The 21,580-nt window shown below is 38.3% G+C and overlaps 2 protein-coding genes across 2 annotated transcripts; both read right to left on the reverse strand.

Moving 5' to 3' along the window:
- Positions 1-235: 235 nt before the first annotated feature.
- On the reverse strand, positions 236-3,703 carry LOC123980586 (butyrophilin subfamily 3 member A3-like). The gene is made up of 4 exons (XM_046065038.1): positions 3,610-3,703; positions 2,307-2,648; positions 454-735; positions 236-347 (listed from the first exon to the last, which is right to left on the reverse strand). Exons 1-4 carry the CDS (start codon positions 3,701-3,703, stop codon positions 241-243), a joined length of 825 nt encoding a protein of 274 aa, XP_045920994.1. The 3' UTR covers positions 236-240.
- Positions 3,704-9,800: 6,097 nt separating this feature from the next.
- Positions 9,801-11,979, reverse strand: LOC123980585 (butyrophilin subfamily 2 member A2-like). The gene is made up of 4 exons (XM_046065037.1): positions 11,887-11,979; positions 10,870-11,151; positions 10,641-10,745; positions 9,801-10,210 (listed from the first exon to the last, which is right to left on the reverse strand). The coding sequence occupies exons 1-4, from the start codon at positions 11,963-11,965 to the stop codon at positions 9,957-9,959; spliced, it is 720 nt and encodes a 239-aa protein (XP_045920993.1). The 5' UTR covers positions 11,966-11,979; the 3' UTR covers positions 9,801-9,956.
- Between the last annotated feature and the right edge of the window lie 9,601 nt (positions 11,980-21,580).

Raw genomic sequence — 21,580 nt, forward strand, 5'->3', positions numbered from 1 at the left:
ACCAGTAAAGCAGGTATCAAGGTATCCAGCACTCGGTGTTGGACGAGTGCTACCTCTGCACCACATTTTATACTTCTTATTCTGTTTTTCATTTTGTTTTTCATATCAAAGTATATTTTAATATTAAATCATGGACATGCTATATCTATTGATACTTTTGAATTCACCCTACATGTCATTATATAGCCAACCATGAGCTCTGACAGTAACACAAAAATGAAAATTAACATGTGACTTACGTTACGGCCTTTTTATCCATGCGATAATAAACACTAAGACGGCAATTACAAGACTACTGATGATGCTCCAAATGCAATTCCAACAATTCAGATCATTGAAAAAACCAGCTGAAATGACACAAACCAGAACAGCATGACGCTTTTTTCAATCAAGCTACAACAGTTTAAACAAAACAGTGGTATTTTGTATAATTTATACAAAACTCTTTCTAACCTGTAACCTGGATGTGAGTCTCTCTGGTCTGGTTGACGTCCTTCTGTTGGACTCTACAGGTGAAGCTGTTGCTGTGTCTCTTCTCCACAGTCACTCTGCTGCTGACAGTATAGAGGTCATCAGGATCTCTGACTGTCTCTGTAGGTCCAGCAGAGAGGAGGTTTCCCTCACTGTCCAGCCAAAACACCTCAGGCTCTGGATACCAGCCTGCAGACTCACACTGAAACACCACACTGATGCTGTTATCTGAGACAACCTGTATGATGGGCGAGGAGACAGCACCTGAGGAGGAGAGAGGAGCAATTAGGACAGTGGGTTTAATTGAAACACTTATTAATAAATATGTCACTGATTTGTATGATTGTTAAAGTACATTAAAAACACTTTTTACTTAACATTTCATAAATTTCTTATAAAAGTCTTCTTTTCACTTCCTTTGACATTTTATAGCAAATCATTAACAACGATTATTATGTGGAATTTAAAGGTAGCCATTTGTGACATTCTGATCAATAAACTTATTGACACATTTAGTGAACATCTTTTCAGTGTCCACTAGCAGTCCATTCAGTGTGACCTGTTGGCATCAGTTTGTAATGCACTGGGTAGCCCCTTAGCATCATAGTTATACACACTGGGAGAAGCCCTGTACCATACTTTATAAAAGGAAAGGAGATAATGCCGTCCCACAATTCCTTGCGACAGACCCACGTAAATGTAGAAACAACAAAGCACCTGTTTTGTGCTTGTGACACAATACAAAATCAAAATCCTTGTATGATTAGCTAAGCTCCAAAACCATGAATATAGACTTCTTCTCTGTGAAATCCACCCAGTTAGCAGGAATCTTGAAAAACAAGCATAATGAATTTCTTTCTATCATCTTAAAAAAAAAACTATATACATTAATGTTGTTTCACTGAATCTCCCCATTGTGGAATGCACAAAAAAAATTCTCTCCTTTGAAAATTTATAAAAAAGGTCAAAGCGTACACACCAGGAGAGCCCTTGCTCAATTCCTCATTTTTATTTAATTATCATTTTAATGGCTCAACTTTAAAAATCTACAAATTATTCCAAAATATTTTCTTAGATACGATTCCACAGAGATGCCTCTCTACTGGATTCGATAAGTAAAATTAGAATCAGAAATTGAAGAAATTTTAACGATATCCAACCCTTGTTTGGACCCTGCTGCTGTACTGTTTATATCAGTGGGTCCCTGTTTGGTTTATCTTGTGCAGGTAACATGATGCACAATGCTGCCAGTAGTTTCACTGTTCCAGCAGTGATGTGCCAAGAAACTGGACCAGTAAAAGCAGGAAGAACAAGAAGACTGCTGCTGACTAAATGTGGCTGAACACAGTAAAAGCTTCTACAGTATCAGCTTTGCAAATGTTTTACAAAGAAGGAAATGATTCAACACGTTTGTTAGCTTACAGACTGTGTTTTGGTGAGAAACACTACATGTAAACTGAACTGCTGTTTGTTTACAAGAAAACTCCACAGGTCACCTTTAATGTTTTCTGTAGTCACGGTTGATTTTACTCCGACTTTGTATTTCGAAGTTTTCATCTTCTGTTTTACTTTGTTGTCTTTGTGTTTTGTCAAAGCTGCTTATGTCTAATAAGTTGCATTACTGATCTTTGCAGTCAAACTTTGTTTTTCATCGTCTCTGCTCATGGCATGAATTTGTGTCTTTTGTACACTACACTGATAATAGAACATGTGTTTAAAGTCAGAACATAAATACATTTTTCACAGTTAATAATACTCTTCTGCATGATAAACACAAAAGCAGTTCATCACATGATATTTAATTATTATCTGAATAAAGCTGCAGTCTGACTCACCAACAGTGAGCTGGATGGAAGCTTCCTTCTGCATTGATTGAAGGAAACAAAAGTATTTTCCTGCATCAGAGATTTTTACACTGAAGATTTTCAGGAAGACGTTTCCTTTAATCAGTTCATCCACAAACAGAGCTGTTCGGAAACGATAAGACGGGTTTTGATGTTCATCCATCAGTCGCCCATCTTGGTGAACATGGATGTACTCTGGCTCCAAACCAGGTTTGGCCCACACCACTATCTCAGAACTGGCGCTGACTGCAGGTTCAAGGTGACATGGCAAAATGACATCATCACCAGCCAGTGCTACGATTGGTTGATGTGAACAAATCAACGCTGACTGAGCTGCAAAGAAAACAAAACAACAAACAGCAGCATAGCGTTACTCATGTCATCGAAATAATTAAATTAACAGTATGAAATAATCAATTAAATCTCTCTCAGCTGCATTACAAACAGGGAACAGATCATCTAAATCCTGAAAGATGTGTGTAGATTATGTTAAATCGACCACTGGAGCCTCAGAGTCTGTATCTGACTCACACTCATCACAATTTTTAGCTTCAGTCACATTTATACTATAGAGCAGCATTATGGTGTTTAACATGTTGAATTGAGTCTTGTTGGTTTTTGTTTCTTCTTCTTTTTTGTTGACCGCAGTTTTTTTTTTGAGTCAACCTGTGACAGTATGTCTAACCGTAAAAGGCCTCAGAGAGTTTCAGCTGTGAGTAAAATGTTCTCACCATCAGTCTATCAACAGTCCTGTATCACAACTTGTCAATGGCAGTGAAAATTTTAAAAAGCAGCTGACGCTCTGATTGTATAAAGAAATTTGCATTCAGTGCAGATTTTAGGGATGGTAACGTTGGTCAATCAGTCAACCACTTTGAAAAGATTAGATTGGTTCCCATTAAATGTTGAACAGACATTCTGGTTCACAGCGAATTGATCCTTCTGACTTTAAAATCCTGACTTTTCCTCTAGCACCACCAGCGGGTAACAATGTTTGGGCTCAAAAACTATTGGGTAGATTAACATTATAAAGTAATTCCCATCATCCACAGCTGTACTTGTGTTTAACTAAACTAAGATGGTGAACAAGGTAAAAGTATAACTGCTACAAATCATTGGCTGCTGTTGAAAAGTCAAAAAAATGTTCCTTTCCTAACCACTTTTCTTCAACCTTGATGAAAAATGTCAAAAAAGCGACACAAAATTTATGTGCTCAGTATTTTGTTTTAAAGATTCCAGTTTTTGTTGAGTTGTGTCTTTAATGTGTTACTGGAGTGTTTTGCATTGAAATTACCTCCAACAGACTCTATTAGAAGAATGATAAACAGCAAAACACTGCAGGTCCTGAAGGACACTCCATCACTGGACTCTGTCTTTGAATGCAGCATCCTGGAAATAGTTTAAAAAGACAAAATGCTGATTAGTCTGGTTGTTTCAATCATACAAATCAAACATGTCTTTATTTAGTGGGAAATTATCATGAAACCCAGTCTGATAATGATCTGATCTTGCCTTCCTACTTTGAAGACATTTTTTTCTGATATTTTAAAAATATCACAGTCTTGTAAAAATTGTGCATTAAAAAGAGAACGAAGGATTTTAACTGTTAGGGTTATCAAGTGTGGCAAAAAGAAAGTAGGCTAACAGACGCACTACAATTTGACTTTGTTTTATTTCATCAACAGACAATTCTTTATGAAGACAAAAGTAGTTCCGCCAGGCTGCCGGTTGGCTATGACGGTTGCAAAGCAACATACATCAAAGGCCGGAATTATTAGAACTATTTATTTATGCACGTTTCCGTTTATTGTGCAGCCACTAAGACTGTCCAGCGTCAGTAGATTGACTTTAGTAACTTATAATATGTTTGCTCTTGTGTGCCGGCGGCCTGCAGTGCGTAAAATAATAACACTTTAATATAATACCTACCAGAAAGGGCGGAATTGCGTCTCCTTGAGCAAAATCCTTGAACAGGCTATTGAAACTTAAACTTTGTTGCAATATCGCATACTGGGGCAAGTAGTGGACTGCTGAGTGTGTTTGTGTGTTTTCGTGTGTGTGAGAGAGGGACATTTTGAACCACGTAAAAGCAATGATTTCTCTTTCTCTCTCTCTCTCTCTCTCTCTCTCTCTCTCTCTCTCTCTCTCTCTCTCTCTCATTATTTATTTATTTATTCATTTATTTATCTCCGCTGGTAAAATACGATCTGTATCAGATCTGTATCAGATCGCATTTTAATACCAGGTGTAAATGGGGCGTGAGACCTCCACGAAGCTCAGATTATAACTCAAACCCTGTTTGTGGCGGAGTGAAACGGATCTGTGCAAAGGAATTCGATGTCTTACCCGTTATATAAGCTCATTATATTATAGCTATGAACCAATAAGATTGCTTGATTTGAGCTACCCGTTTTATAGTAAAATCTCTCCATTTGAATTATTCTGAATTATCAGTGTAATGTGACAAAGTCACAAACATGTTAGGTTTCTTCAGTCAGTGCTTTAACCGGACACTGACATAAGATCTGGAATTGGGGCGCTGCACAGCGGCTGCTCCCTTGGATGGGTTAAATGCAGAGGATGAATATCGCAACATGTATGTGTATGTGACAAATAAAGTACATTTGATTTGATTTTCATTCAGCAGATGTAAAATGTTGTTTTAACAATAAAGATGTCCAATGTTTAATATTTAAGTTTTACTTTAAAAAGCAACTTTTAACCTGTAGTAGCTACGACAACTGGTAACTCTCCAATTTGATGTTGTGCTGTTGTTGCCTGACATGAAGTAAAGGTCAGTAGATGCAAATTTCCAACCTTTCATGCAAATAATACAATAGAGACATTTTTCACTTCATCTTTCAGAGTTTTACTAACAGTTTAACTTTATAACAGACATATTTGACATATTAATGAAGATCATAGTTAGCTTTAAATTGTTTGTATATAATAATAATATATACATATATATATATATAAATTAATAATGAAAGTCCACTTGGCTATATGTACATATTTTGTAATGAACAACATAAAAAAATGAATAAAATATGTATTTAATAATCTTACTAACGTTATACAGTCAAAGATTATGAATTAATGATAAACAACGTTTAATGTAAAAGTTTAATTTTAAAATGTAATTTACCTGCAGTAGGACAACTGGTAACTCGCCAATTTGATGTTGTGCTGTTGTTGCCTGACATGAAGTAAAGGTTAGTACATGCAAATCTCCTTTCATGCAAATAATACAAAAGAGACATTTTTCACTTCATCTTTCAGAGTTTTACTAACAATTCAACTTTATAACAGTTTTGACATATATTGATAGCTATAAATTGTTTGTATATAATAATTTATATAAAAATGAATAATGAAAGTCCACTTGGCTGTATGTACATTTATTATAATGAACAACATTAAAACATTTATAATAAAAAAATGTATTTAATAATCTTACTAACGTTATACAAAGATTATGAATTAATGATAAACGTTTAATGTAAAAGTTCAACTTTAAAATGCAATTTACCTGCAGTATGGCGACTGTTAACTCGAGAAATTAGAAAGTGTGACCAAGGGCCTTTTTGAAACTAGACCCTCTCCACTTCCACTCCGTCACGGAGTCAACTCACAGCCAAATCGAGCTTCCTTACCCGCGTAGGGTTTAAATACAGCGGCCAACTTCCGGATGAACTTGACTCTCCCTAGCGTAAATTAAGAAAACTCCTCCATCGTGCAGCAAAGGTGTTACACATCTTCAACAAGCCAGCATCGGTGCTCACTCAGGGGTGGAGGTACTTTCTTAAAATGCCCAAAGAGAGCGAGAGAGACAGAGAGACTACTCACACAAAGACACACACAGAGAACACACAGAAACACCAGGGAAATGCAGATAAACTGACACAGCATAACAAGTAGCTACATGCAAAAACTAAACTAACTGACCAGAGGAACAGTACCCTGTTATTTGCTTTACCTTTGATTAGCAAATGTTTAAATTCCAATTCTAAATAATGTCTGAACTTCATCAGGAACAGCTGTCACCAGGGTTATATCCCCTAAACATCTATCAGCACACAACAAACTAATAGAATAGAGAGTTATTAGATGAGAAGCCTTCCATCAAAGTTACAAATTTACTGTTTAAGGCAGGACACTTTTTTCATATAGTGGTCAATTTTGAAATAGTTGGAGTTACCACACCTTAGCCAGGACAGTACAGAGACATTGGTGTATTTTGCTTCCATGTCTTCTTTTACTGTAATGAAAAGAAAACTTGCAAAAACCATTTGTTCAAAAAAAAAAAAAAAATAAACAAAAAACAGAAAACACTTGAATGTGAGAATATACAGTGAATATTTGTGATATTGTACAGTGATGTACCAGTGCAAACAAGTCCAGCCTGAGTTCAGTCCAGAGCTTTCAGTGCATTCAGATCAGTATGGGGTCTCATGGGGGTGTTAAGTATTCTTCTTACTGCTGAAGGAAAGAAGCGTTTTTTTTGGCGAGTGGTTTTGGTTGATACCTGTAACACCTTCCACACAGGAGAAGCTGGAAGTGGTGAGAGAGAGTTCCTTGGTTATTTTAGCTGCCCAGTTGAAGGTGTGCTTAATCCACCGTGAGTTGACTGGGGGGAGGTCACAACCGATTAAAGGTTCAGTGTGTAAAGTGCTAAATAACACGTGTGGTCCTCCATTTATCCAAATTTCACTTGTCTCTAATAAACCAGACAACTAAACTACAACAACTACTACTTATTCTTCTACCACTACTGCTGCTTCTACTTTATATCTATTCAACACACGATGAGCATCTACACTACCGGGATTCTACAAGAAGAAGAAGAACGTAGTGACGAAATTTGGTTATTTGACAGCCTTGCCACACTTGGGTAGTATAGGATCTCAGGTACGCATGGCGGCAAAATAAATCTTCCTGCCATGAAGTTAAGACCAGCTCAACGTGTGTGTCTCTTCTGTTCTTTATCACAAGTCAGTAAACACGCCATAAATTGAGTGTACATGGTAGATTTCCAGATAGTATTATGTCGTGTTATGCAGGTCAAGTTACAGAACGTGTTGTTAGAGAACTCTGTATAACTAGCTAATGCTTACCTCCTAAAAATACAGGGAAAAGTATTATCAGGAAAATTTACTTAAAGTCAGTTTTAGGGCTGACCCCCAATAGTCCAGGAGTCGATGCTTCGATTGGCGGAGCCTGATTCAAGTGTGAATCTCAGCTTTGCAGCGAAACTAGGATCATGCCATTTTGGCGATATTGGGGTGCTCAACATCTGATTTTACATGGAACTACCAGTTTTCTCCCAATACGTTAGAATACAGCCTATTACAATAAGTTTCAATGTTTAATGCTGTAAATAAACATGTAAAAAGAATTAAACTTCCAATAAATGTTTTTAAAAGTGCGTAAATAAATCCGTCAGTGCGCAAGTGTAGGTGTAGTAGTGATGGCAAGTTCGACTCTTTTGACAGACTCGTTCATTCAAATCTCGTTCATTAAAATGAACTAATCTTTTTTTGTGTCATTTCGTTCATTTGAACTAGGCTGGTTATTGTGGCGCTGCAGCCCTCTAGTGGGCGATTAAAAAACAGCGCCGTTCCCAAACACGGAAGGCTGCCTGGATTTCTTTAATTGACAAAGTATAATGCACAAATTCACCTCTTGATTACTGTATTACTATATTATCATTATATAAACCCCCCTTGGGCCCACAACCAAATTCAAACCATGTAAAAACCACAGAAATATGTTGTCTATATGCAATGCACTACTCCGGCTAAATCCTTCCATTTTCACCACCAAGTTGTAAAAGAACTCCAGCACAGAGAGAGGAACAAAGAAATAAACACGGTCTGGATGCAGAATGGGCCACATCGGGTCTGGATTCTGCAGACAGAGAAACACACATGAGCACATCGCTCTCAAACACTGCAGGTTCTTCACCAGTCACGAGCTGTGAAACAACAGCACGGCTCTGTTGGTAAATAAAAAGTAAAAGTTACGTTGCGTTCTCTGGCAGACCAGGATCAGCTGTTAGCTGTTTATAGGGCTAACGTTAACGTTGCTACGTGGCTGTGTTTTAATGTTTTAATGACCGGGTCTGTTTGTTTTAGAGAGGAGACGACCTCTGAGGTAATTCAGCTCCCGGTAGAACCCTGTCAGGGCTCTGAAGTGGACCCAGAACAACTCTCATCAGCTGTTAGCTGTAAACACTAGCAGGACTAAAGTTACTATGCGGCTGTGTTAAAACTATAACTTAGCACAACATCACTGCGCTGTAATAATGTTATGCTTTATTAAATGTCACGTCATTAACAAAATAGCTATATGTCAGTCCACTTACCTGACGGCCGACCTGCCTCTCATTCTCGGGCGCTGGCAGCACTCAGCCGAGTGAACGAAAGACTGAGGACTCCTCAGTGAGGAGAACCGATGTGAGCGGTGAACAAGTCGTTCATTCCTGCTCCACACAGTAGCCATCACGTGACAGATGAACGACTCAAACCTGGAGACCCACAGTTGCTATGAGTTGTGAACTAATCAGTTCTGCTTCCTGTGCTGCCTGCTTACCACAGCCCTGTAGCCGAGCTGTCACGTGACAAATGAACGATCAAACAGACCCACAGTTGAGAGTCGTGAACTAATCTATTCTGTTTCCTGTGCTGACGGAGCCCATGCAGCTGCTGTGTGACGAGTGAATGTAAGAGTCCAAGATCCTTCACGCATGCGTGAAAATGAACGAATCACTCACTGAGACAACCCGTTCCTCCCGAGTCATATACACGATTAGGTTAAATGAACGAAACGTTCTTTGAACAACACAACACTAAGGTGTAGCGTGTGTGTGTGTGTGTGTGTGTGTGTGTGTGTGTGGTGGCGGAAGAGGAACACTTGCTGAAGAGACAGAGAGGCTGGTGTTGTGCCGAGTTGTCTGCACCTCGCGGGACTTTCGGATAATTTATCACCGTTGATGAACCACACAAAGAATATTTTATCGTTTTTAAATAGCCGCTACTTGAAATAGACCCACGAGGAACTGCGACGTGTATAGTTGTCGGCGTGATTCGACTATCAGTCGACTAAAGGCAGGACTTGACAACTCTGATTCGGCTATTTAAATCCTTACTCGGGGACAGCCCTGGTCAGTTTCTGCTTCAGTTTATCAAACATTCACATTTCACTTGGTTTTCACTGGACAGGAAGGGGATGAAAATCTAGTAACTACAGCTGTCAGACAAATGTAGTTGAGAACAAAGTATAGTACGTTGTATAAAATAGAAAAGCTCAAGTAAAGTACAAGTACCTCGGATTTGTATTCACATGCAATCAGTAACTACCAGATGAAATAAGCATTACAATAATAAATAATTCTTCTTCCTCTGTGCCGCAGAGCTTTGTCATCGAGTCACATTGCTGCACTGGTGACATGTTCCTTTGCTTGTCTTTTGTCTTTAAAACAGATTTAATAATCTCTGTTAGTTTATTTTAAAGTCACATTGTATGAAAAACTGCTTTGCAGCGTGCATTGTGTTATAAACTGTCAGCTGTCTCTGTGTTGCTCTTCCTGAAGTTCAGGTTTCATCTCCCCAGTTCTTCCTGCTGTATCATGAGGGCATCTTATTTCTGTCCATCGTCTTCACTGACTGAAGTGTCCTCTTCAGTTCCTCGGTCTTCTCCGCTTTCACTTTGTTCTTTCCCCTTCTTTTCTTTAATGATGTCATGTTTGTTTTTAAGTTTTTTCTCTGTCTTCCATAGCTGAATTGTTTTTTCTACATCTCTCTTTTCCTTTCTCCGTTGGTCTGCACGCTCTTTTCGTTCCCCAGCTTCTCCCCGATTCCGTGGTTTCGTGGAAAACATCTGAAAATGAGAATCTAAAGCAGAAACAGAAATATGATGGTTGAGCTGAAAATATTTTTACATCAAAATGGAGAAAAGACATTTTGCATAACAGGTACAACATTTAAGTTTTCATTCCAATATGAGGAACAAAGCTTCTGAGACGAGTGCCACTTCTTTATTTTCTTCTTCTTAGACCCCATATTATGGTGGATGTTCTTGTTTCCTCTGATCTCCCCCTCCTCTGAGTGCTACCTCTGCACCATCTGTACCACATTTTATATTTCCTATTTTGTTCATTTACCTTCATTGTATTAAAATATACGTTAGTATTAAATCATGAACATTGTGCTGTATAGTATATGGATACTTTGGAATTAACCACTATGTATAACTGTAGCCAATGAAGAGCTCTGAGAGTAACTTGACATAAAAAAGGAAAATATGTGTTAATATGTGACTTACGTTTCCGTGTCAGTATTAAAATAAAAAGCAACAAGACAGGAGAATAAACAACAATGGTGAAGATCCCGATCCCTATCAAAGAGGACTGATCCATGAAGAAACCAGCTGAAATTATGAAACACAGAACAGCATGACACATTTATATCAGAGTAGACTTAAACTTTTTCAAACTAAAACACTAACATTATGCAACAACATTATGCATAATTTACACAGAACTCTTTCTAACCTGTAACCTGGATGTGTGTCTCTCTGGTCTGGTTGATGTCCTTCTGTTGGACTCTACAGGTGAAGCTGTTGCTGTGTCTCTTCTCCACAGTCACTCTGCTGCTGACAGTATAGAGGTCATCAGGACCTCTGACTGTCTCTGTAGGTCCAGCAGAGAGGAGGTTTCCCTCACCATCCAGCCAGAACACCTCAGGCTCTGGATACCAGCCTTCAGACTTACACTGAAACACCACACTGATGCTGTTATCTGAGACAACCTGTATGATGGGCGAGTAGACAGCACCTGAGGAGGAGAGAGGAGGAATTAGGACAGTGGGTTTTAGTGTATATCTTTGTGAGTGACTCTAGATAGCACGCGGAGGTCTGTGCAACTCTCCAACGATATGCCTTCCCAGACTAATCCCTGAGCCACCACCAAACCAGTCCTGCTGGATTATGTTGCTGTCACAACAGCCAACCTGCTCTCATCTTTGTAGAGAACCGGGTGCCGATGGCGAACCTGCCAATTATGGTGCTCTCTGGCAAAGGCCGATCGAGCTGCACAGTGTTGGGCTTTGACTACAGATGTTACTAGAGGAAGTCTGACATTGACACTGATTCACAATCACTAGTGCTTCCTAACTGGACAGATTGATATCCCTGAAGTTTAATCAATATTATGTTATACTTTGATGATGTGGAGTGTTAATTGTTTTGAGCAGTGTACATTAGAAAGTGTTTTCCACCTTTCCAAACATGTTGAATGTGTTTACTACCTAAAAAAACATTTACCGTCTTCTTCTCTGCACTGCTGCCTTTTATAGCAAATCTTCACCCTCACCATCAATGAGTTTCAAACACACTGGCCAGGTGAGGCCAGTTGCAAAGAAAGTATAATGTTGAGCCCTGATGTTGGCATTAGCATATATTTTTATCACCTCTTCTGACCAAGTCGTTGTTTCAGAAATGGATTCCTATTTTTGCTTTTTGCTGAGCTGTGTCATCAGTGTGCTACTGAAGTGTTTTGCATTGAAATTACCTCCAACAGACTCTATCAGAAGAATGATGAACAACAAAACACTGCAGGTCCTGAAGGACACTCTGTCAAAGGACTCCATCTTTGAACGCAGCATCCTGGACTCCTGAAAATTAAAAACAATTGTTTTAAAAGGACAAAAGGAGTTTTGCCTGTTATTTTTTTCATACAAATTACACAAATAAAACATATCTTTGTAGAAAATTAGCATGTTTCTGATCAGGGTTGAAATCCAGTCTTGTAGTTTGTCTTTGGTTTCACTTCTCCTACAGTGAGATCAGTTTTTTGTTCCTCTGGATGTGATGTGACTTCTTGTTTTAAACTGACCACAGAGCCCAGACCAAATGAGATGCATGTGTTGTGTCTTATAAAGCAGTTCACAAACCTCCAAAATGTTTTGGGTTAAGAGGGAAAAATCTAAACATCCTTTAAATCTTGAAGCTGGTGCTCCTCACTGTCACTCCAGCTCGCTGATGGAATTAAACAAGCTATTCTGAATTAACCCTCAGCGTGAAGTTTTTATTCAGCAGCTGTAAAAAGCTTCAACATTAGGAGTAGCTCTCACATGTAAAACTGTCAACATATCACAGGAAATGTATTATCATTCAAAAAAAGAACTTTTAACATTAATATAACCTAACTGATAATACTGCTGTAAATTAGACTCTTGAAAAAATTCGTGAAATAGTGTTAAGCGCTGTTTTTTTGTGGCTTTCACTTTCATCGTACACGCACACACAATGGAAGACTATAATGATAGCCTAATAAACAGAGGATTAGTTTTATAGTGCATAAAATAATAATCACATTGTTTTGACAGTCAAAGATTATGATGTGATGACATATTTAAATAAGCAACTCTTACCTACAGTGTGACAAACCCAAAGTGTGTAATGTGATGATGCTTTTTTCTCTCCTAAAATGAGGAAGTACTCAACCTTGTGACACAGTCACCCTGGTCAAACCCTCTGCAGGAAAAAGTGTCACAATGTAACACTATGTCTGTTTTTTGATCATAGCTTTTATACTGTTTATAATTGAATTTTATTTAAAAAATATATTTGTTACAGTACTTTCCATATAAAATTTAAAAACATTTACAGCATGCAGAGACAAATAATGTTACATGAAATAAAGAAAGGGACTGGATTCAAAAAGCCCCCTGGATTTAATGGTTTGTGCCTCAACTCAAGTTTATTGCAGTAATCTAAACAAAGTTTTTAAAAAGAAATACAGTGAGTAGACGATTGGCTGCTTGAGTCAGAGTAGAAGGTAAAACAGAGGGACATGAAGGAGAAAGTAACCCCCTTGTTGTATTGTCTTTTAGCTGACAAAGAACATTATATATTTCTCCAGCAGGTGTGACAGTGATTAGTGATAGCCGTAAAACTCAGTGGAAAGAGACTTTTTTCAAGAGGTCCGTTTTCCTCAGTTAAATTCATCAGAGCAAAACTATTTATAGAGACATACAGTCATTCCTACACTTATTTATAGCTTTAGCTTTTAATATTTTAATATTATTTCTAGTGTTTCTACAGCTTCTTATACCTCGCTGAAACAAAAAGGATGTGTCAATTTTGGGAAGTGATCAAAACCAAAAAGTCCAAGAAGAGGAAGAGTGCTGATCTAGTATTTGGGAAATTACACCGACTGCTTTCATTGTACTACTTCCTGTTTGGATGGGTGTGAGAATCTCTGCTCATGTTTGAGCCGTTTAGTTTCCCTCTCTGCTATTTCCTGCTTTAACATGTCAGCCTTCTGTGTTACCCTTCGTTTAAACATATCCATTACTGAAGTAAAAGTATTAATACCACCCTGTGAAAGCACTCCACTACAAGTAAAAGCCCTGCCCTCATTACCTTGACTTAAGAAAAGGTATTTCGGCATTATCAGCTAAATGTAAATTATCAAAGTAAATTTACTCATTGCGCCCTCTTGTGGTTGAAGTGAAACATTGCAGTGTGGACTGAAGGACTGAGATCTGCTCCCCTTCTTAATGATCCAGTTTGTGACTTCATGTGGATCAAACATGTCTCTTAGTGTCCTTGTTTTTATCTTGTAGATGTGCAGCTGGTGTTTGGGGTGATGGAGGTTACCCCAGCAGTGGAGCTGTTCATAAGGAGACCATTCGTGCAGAGGAAGAGGAGATGAGAGAGGATGAAGCAGTTAATGAAGACAACACACTAAGAGCAATTATGAGTAAAGATGAAGCAAACTCTGTCCGAGTCTCCGGGAGGATGAACACTTGGATCAGAAACATCTGGATAACATCAGGAGCCATGAACTGACACACAGTCCTGCCATGTCTCCAGTTTGCTCTGCAGTTGATGAAGATCAGGTGTAATGTTTAGCCGCCGATACCAGCCGGTACCTTTTGTAGTAAAATTCAGACATATGTATAAATACCCCATATAGAGTTGATCCAGTAACTCAGTGAAAGAAACAGCAGGTGCTGGACAGACAGGTTGTCGTCTGCTGTTTCTGTCCATGGCGCTGAACTCACCCAGAAAATCACTCTGAACCACCTGATCCATTCAGGTTTAAATGATCTTATTAGCTAGTTATACGTACTATTTACTCAGATAACCGTCACTGTAAAAAGCACCAGAAGTGGAACAAGTATTCAGATTATCTTACTTAAGTAAAAGTACTACTAACACACTGGAAATACTCCCCTACAAGTAAACGTCTTGCATTTACAACAAACCCTCAGTGCTACATAGTAATAATCAATATATATAAATAATGACTAATAAATAGACTGGCTTATTGAACGACTAGTATTTATTTACATGTTTACACACATACAATCAATGGTGGAAGAAGTATATACATATATAAGTAAAATACTAAAAGCACACTGTGAAAATACAGTTAGGCATTTAAATCCTTAAAGGGACCATATGTAAGTTTTTCAATGAAATTAATAAAATTTTCATTGCCTCATTGTCAGTAGGCTCAAATCTCACTTAGAAATGAAGCACACGCCTGTTTTCTCCGTTGCTTGCATCAGCCACTATTCTGCTTTTAATGTGGTATCTCCGGGTCGGCTTCAGCCCTGTGCGCGCTCCCGAGCCTTTCTCGTACTACAGCGACAACACGGCAGCTAACGACATGCCGTCCACTAACACCATAAAACAACCGGCTCACAGCAAACACAGGCTCCACGTAAGGATACAAAACAACAAGAAAATTTAATGTGCTGAAGCCCATCAGACCAAACAGGTTCAGATGATGTCGAGTAAGAACAAAGTGAGCGTTAGTAAAGCTGAAGAAACACAGAGAAAGTCACGTTAGCTCGAAGGCTAATGCTGAGCAGAAGCTAATGTTATCTGGTGCAAAGTTATATCGCTTTCCACATTACTTCAACCAACTAACACCACCCATGTTACTATCCTGTGTACCACTGTTGATTTATCCTGCCAGAAAGGATGTAACGTTAACGGCAAAAAGCAAATATGGAGCGATTTGTTTACTAACGTTAGCCTATAGTTTTGCAGCCAGGAGCAGCCAGCTAACGCTACAGTAGCTCGGACCTGCTGCTGTTGGCTTCGTAACGTTCAGTTGTTTATTGTGGTTTTACCAATACTCAGGTACACAGCTTCTCCACCTCTCAGTCGCTGTAACTAACTTGACCCACATAATATAAAACACTGCAACAAAACGGCCACAACAACCTAGAGGAAGGAAGAGCCATCCACTAACACTAGTTACAGTTAAGCGGTGTTACTGTTATAAAGTGTGACACTATCTCATTATAATATCCATTCCAGCTCACTAACCGTTTCATTATCCAATACATGTAGCTGTGCTGATATTGCTGAGCCTCCAGTGACAGATTTTACAGATAGTAAAGATATTTACAGAAAAGCAGCAGGCGAGCTAATGCTGTAGCACGTCGACTAAATGTAGTAAATGTAACGTGATCATGTAACGAGCATTACTTACACCTGCAGCTGATAAAACTCTTACTGCAACGTTACATTGGGAGTTTACCTGAGCTTCCATCTCAGTATTTTGTTACAATGTTTTATAATGAAATGAGTCCCCTTTACATTTTATGTACTGTAATTTATCCCTTTGTATACTTTCTATAAAAAGTACTACAGTACTGTTTAAATACGACTGCAGATGAAAAGTAGCCTTTCTGGTTCACTGGCATATTTTCAATAAGTACTGCCCCTGTCAAATAAAGTAAGACAATAAACCAAACTAAATCTATTTTTAAATGGTCAATAAAGAGGAAAGTAATTGTCAGTTTGTTCATTATTTTTCTTTTACAGACGCTCTCTTATCCAGAAAATCCTTCATCTAGTAGTCGTTCAATCTAACAAATGATAACCAAAGTTTTTACCTCCACATTCACAAGAGAAATCCAAACAAGTGGAATATGCTTTAATATGCGCTGTCCCTCAACTCCTTGATGTTTGCAAGCAAGGTGAACAGGAAGTAGAGCACTCATTCTAGGTACAATGTATTGTAACTACACACAAACTTGTAGAAGAGAAGTCACTTCCTTCCTGTTTGGAAAAACCCTGAAAATAGAGAGATTCAGTTGAAGGTGAAAGAAGTTATCTAATGTCCTAAAGAAATAAATAAGAAAATCTAATTAAATGGCTTGTTAAAGATTAATGTATTACTACTAATAATTATATAGTAGTATTAGTAATATAATACCAATGATACTTTAATAGTAATATTGATAATCTATATATATATATCTTTAACTTCTACTAATACTGGTACCTCTAACCCACACTACATCTTTACTTTAGCTGTACCCATGCATATACTACTACTGATAGTATTACTATAGTACAACTACTCTAGTAATATTGCTACTATTACCACTACACTTTTATTACCTCTCTAATAACTATTAGTATTTTTAACACAACTGTACTTATGCATGTGTTATTACTTTTACTAACATTACTGTTTATACTTACATACCATTTCTCACTGTTACTACCACCAATACTGTAATACCTCTACTATAACCATCACTACCTTTATTACAGCTCCTGACCTTGAGCAGATACTATTATAGTACCACTACCATAACTACTACAGCTACTTCTAATGCCACTACTACTACTACTACACCCCCCACTACCTTAACTTTTGCTGCCACTTTCAATTATAGATGTACTTCTACTATAGTTATATTACTACAACTGGTAGGTCTACTACTACCACTTCTACTCTCCACAGCTGTATTTCAAATTTACAAAAACTTACGCTACTTCTTAAACTGCTAGTAGTGTCACCATTACCATTATTATTTTTACTGTAAGTAAAGTTAGAAAGTAATGTTTATTTATATAGCACCTTTCATAGATAAATTGCAAAGTGTTTCACAATAAAATGCAATACAACAAAGTAAAATACAATGGAATACTGTCACAACTTGTACTACATACGCAGTTATCTCATACACTATTTGTAAAAAATAAAGAGAAAACAAAATGCACTGTAAGATGTGGCGTCTCACCTTCACCAGCGAGGCCACCCTGCTCCTCTTCATAATTTTTCATCCCCTACATCACAGTCCCTGCAGCAGAAACGCATGTTACAGACCCACACTGATCAATAGGGCTGTACTATTAATCCAAGTTCACAATTGCAATAGGGCGGTGCAATATTTGTTAAAGTGATATGTGTGCCAAAATAACATTTTAAAAGAAATATTGTCGTGCTGCAGAGGTGCCCCGGCGTACATATTATGTTCTCGAGACTTCCGAAAACATCTTTTTTTGGTACAGATTCCCACAAAAATCACACCATAATCCATTTGAGAATGAGAATAATAGTGTAAAAATGATCACTCCCCCAGTATCAAAAATCACAATTGCTATATCAGTCAAAATAATTGCAATTAGATTTTTTTTCAAAATTGGTCAGTTTTATAGACAGATACATCAGCCCGTTCTCATTCCCAACGCTTTGTCGCGTCTGGTACCAACGCACATGGCACCCTTTTGTGGGGAAGCACTTTAGCACCATTGTTCAAAAAGTACTCCTATAAGTAGTCAATGTTTAGTCCTTTTAGTGTAGTTACATAAGCTAACTAAGTTACGTACGTTAAGTAAGTAGCGTTATTGAACTTAATTTAAGTCATTTTAGTAGTAGTAGTTATTTTAAGCCAAACCATCACTTTTCCTAAACTTAACCAACGGCAACGTTTTTCCAGTGTTGCAGTTTTATTTTGAAAGTCTAACCAGACCTTGCATAGTTATTCTTGCTAATTTGAACACGGAGCCCTACAAGTACAAACCAGTGCTAAAGGGTCTTGACATAGCGTCTATATGTGGTGCCCTGATATGAGAACGGGTTGAATGCATCCTCAGGTTCATATGTTCTTACACAGCCTTGTAGAAATTCTTCTGGTTCACCATGTGGTCGTGGAAGATGTTTATGGCTTTAAACACGTCTATCTGGTCCTGGTATTCCTCTAACACCTTTCTGTATCTGTCACACACACACAGAGTAAAAAGGATAAATTAGGATAACATAAAACAACTACCTAACCTCCTATACCTGACTCTTGCTCAAACCCCATTGGCTCACAAATCAGGGGCCTCATGTCAGGAGGGACTCTTGGGCGTGGGATGATCTTCTGTGAAGCTGCTGAAATCAAGTCTGCCACTCAAAGTACAGTGACTAATACCAGGATGTCCTACAAAATATTATTGCCCTTTCTGGTGAGAGTTGGATGAAAAGACTTTTCTATATGTAAATATAGAAAAGTGTTGCAGTAGCCAACAATATTTGAATAAAAATACCAAAACAAACAGTGTCAACAACCTCGTTTTTTCGTTGCATAACTGATATGATCAGGAAGCCAAAAGTGATTGTGTGACAGTGTTTTCAAACTTCTAGGTTTTAGGTCTTTGGATTTGCTGTGTTAGTCTGGACGGGAGGTTTTAAAACAATTGCATGTGTGTGAGGGAGTTAAAATAAATTGGTAATGAAGTAAGAATTCTGTGAAATATATTTAACATGTTATTTAATAAAAAAAACAATTCAGAAGTGCCCTATTTTTCCACTTGAGCCCGTGCCCCTCAAAATGCCTGTACACATCCCTGTACCTGCGAATCCAGGCGACCTCCTTCAGACTCTCTTCACTCCACTGCTGGTAGATGCTGGAGGCCTTATCCTCAGACCCAGACACCAGCGGGGAACCAGGCTTGAGCTCAGCCAAAAAGTCCCGGAGGCAGGCCCGGGCCGACAGAGCCACCAGCCAATAGATCGGCTCCTCCAAAACCACAGAGTGGAAAGACTGCAGGGCAAAATTGAGCCACTGTGGGGGAGGTGAAGTGAGGGGGCTCTGGAGGAGGAGACAATCAAAAACTAAATTACATTTTCTTCAAATTCTGCTAATATCATTTATTTATTATATTGCTTTATATTTTTATAGGTGTATGTTTATTGTTGTTGCTCACCTAGTCGCCAACACAAATTCCTTGTATGCGTAAAACTAGGTTCTTACATGAGGCATTTTTAATCTGATTGGGTGTTATTCTCCTTATTAGAGACCAAAACTGCTCTTTGTAAACACAGCCTGTCTCTCTCACCTGGTTTCTGCTGCTGTAGTGTTGAAGTGTGTCCAGCAGCAGTGATCTGGTGTTCTCATCTGCTTCCTGTAAACTACACATCAGTGTCTGCAGGAACAAACAAGACGCTTACATCACAGCCCAGTCACACCAGTTCACTTCAGACTGGGAAATAAAATCACATTCACAGCAGTGCAAACATTAAGTTTGAAAAGAGTTTGTCCCAGGATTGCCCATCTGATAAAATTTTGACTTTTAGATGATTTCAGTATATGAAATCCATTAACAATATAGTCATACGTTCTGTCACTGTGTTACTTATGGATGGATTTTTTGCTGGGACCCCCTGGACCCCTATTTGAGAACCACCGCTCTAATTAACAAACGAGCCTAAACAAAGTCCAAGTTACCAGGAGACAGCTTCACACAACATCCTGGAAACTCAGGTAAACTCCCACTGCAACGTTACTGTAATATTTTTATCAGCTTGAGGTTGAATTAATCCACGCTCGTTACATGATAACGGTACATTAACTGCATTTAGCCAGCGTGATACATCAGCATTAGATTGTCTGATCGTTTCAGGAACGATTTGTGTATCTTTCCCCCGGGGGCTCAGCAATGTGAGCACAGCTAAACGTACTGGATGATAACAAAATGGTTAGTGAACTAGACTGAATATTACAAATTATATTGTTGCTTCACTTTATATCAGTTAGACCGCAGTAAATTACGTTACTGTAGTGAATGGGTCTTCCCCTGTGGTGTTATCCTGTGCCATTATGTTGCATTATTGTATATTATGTGGGTCATGTAAGTGTAAGCGACTAAGACCGATGGAGAAGCTGTCTAAATTGAATGTTATGAAGCTGCCCCTGCCTTGCATCCTTACAGGCTTGTGAAACAGAGCGCTCCACATTTATTTTGTCCTGTTACATCCTTTCTTGCAGGCCAAAACACATTGACATAATACCGGTGGTACACAGGATATTAATATGGGTCGTGTTAGCTGGTGAAGTAATGTGGAAAGATAAATAACTATAGTACTTTGCACCAGATAATGTTAGCAACTCGTCATTAGCTGGAAAGCTAACATTATCTAATTTAAAGGCTCAGTGTGTAAGTTTTAGTGGCATCTAGTGGTGAGAGTTGCGAATTGCACAACCCCTCCCCTATCCAAGCAAATTTACAGCTGCGGTTCCTGAGAAAAGACAAAAGATGTCCTCTGTGAGATAGAGTCAATCAGGTTTCTTTAGATAGATATATTAAGAAATTATATTTACTTGGTTATTCAGTAAAACCATAAACAGCCATATAAAGAAATGAAGTGCTACAGGATGTCTCATACTCCTGTAATACAGTATTTTACAACTTCTGGACTAACATACCAAAGTAAATGAAGAACATCTCAAAAACTATCACATCTAGTGCATCAAGTATGACCACTGACAATTTAATCCTCACTGTTTCTGCACCACAGTCCATTATAAACCACATAATACATGAAGTTTACAAATGTATTGTCAGGTGAGGATCAAGGATCCTCTCGCTTGCTTAATTAGATAAGCAATCTGCAAATCTTACCAACATATCTTTTTTAATTTTTTGAAATACAGCAGAAACACAAAAAAGAATTGATTGCCAGAATTTCAGCTTGTGGTAAAACGGTGCAGCGTTTTAATGGGCATTTAGCATGTGAAAGCATGCTAAAGCAAGCAAATTACACATTTGTGTGCACAGTAGCGAAGCACTATCCAAAAAAAAATTCGGGAAGTTTTCATGGTCACTTGACAGGCACACAGTCATGTTATGTGTCACTATTAGCAGCAAATATAAATATGTGTTTTCCACCAGGGCAGTATTCAACTGAAGTTTAGCTGCTGATCTCAGCTTCCCTGCTGTTACCGTTTTATTTCCATTATTATTCATCAGCGGTTTGTCTCTGCAAGGTGGACAGAAATGTGACGTTACCTTCCTGTCCACCTTGCAAAGCCATAACAGAGCACTGTAGAATAACTACATTAAATTACAATCCAACATCATATTTCTTTATAACAGGTCAGTAAAAGTTTAGCTGGCTGATCTTTCACGCTGGAAGCTGCAATTTTCATTGCCAATTAGTGATCAGCTGGTTGTCTCAC

Source organism: Micropterus dolomieu, linkage group LG12 (assembly GCF_021292245.1).
Source record: "Micropterus dolomieu isolate WLL.071019.BEF.003 ecotype Adirondacks linkage group LG12, ASM2129224v1, whole genome shotgun sequence".
NCBI classification, from domain to species: domain Eukaryota; kingdom Metazoa; phylum Chordata; class Actinopteri; order Centrarchiformes; family Centrarchidae; genus Micropterus; species Micropterus dolomieu.

What these genes read in the sequence shown, in the direction of transcription:
- LOC123980586 (XM_046065038.1), bottom strand. Translation starts at nt 3,703, where the DNA reads ATGCTGCATTCAAAGACAGAGTCCAGTGATGGAGTGTCCTTCAGGACC. An exon ending in TCTAATAGAGTCTGTTGGAG is followed by an intron (nt 2,649 to 3,609) that starts GTAATTTCAATG and finishes TTTTCTTTGCAG; the next exon opens with CTCAGTCAGCGTTGATTTGT. An exon ending in TTCCATCCAGCTCACTGTTG is followed by an intron (nt 736 to 2,306) that starts GTGAGTCAGACT and finishes TCTCCTCCTCAG; the next exon opens with GTGCTGTCTCCTCGCCCATC.
- LOC123980585 (XM_046065037.1), bottom strand. Translation starts at nt 11,965, where the DNA reads ATGGAGTCCTTTGACAGAGTGTCCTTCAGGACCTGCAGTGTTTTGTTG. An exon ending in GACACACATCCAGGTTACAG is followed by an intron (nt 10,746 to 10,869) that starts GTTAGAAAGAGT and finishes TCATAATTTCAG; the next exon opens with CTGGTTTCTTCATGGATCAG. An exon ending in TTTAATACTGACACGGAAAC is followed by an intron (nt 10,211 to 10,640) that starts GTAAGTCACATA and finishes TTTCTGCTTTAG; the next exon opens with ATTCTCATTTTCAGATGTTT.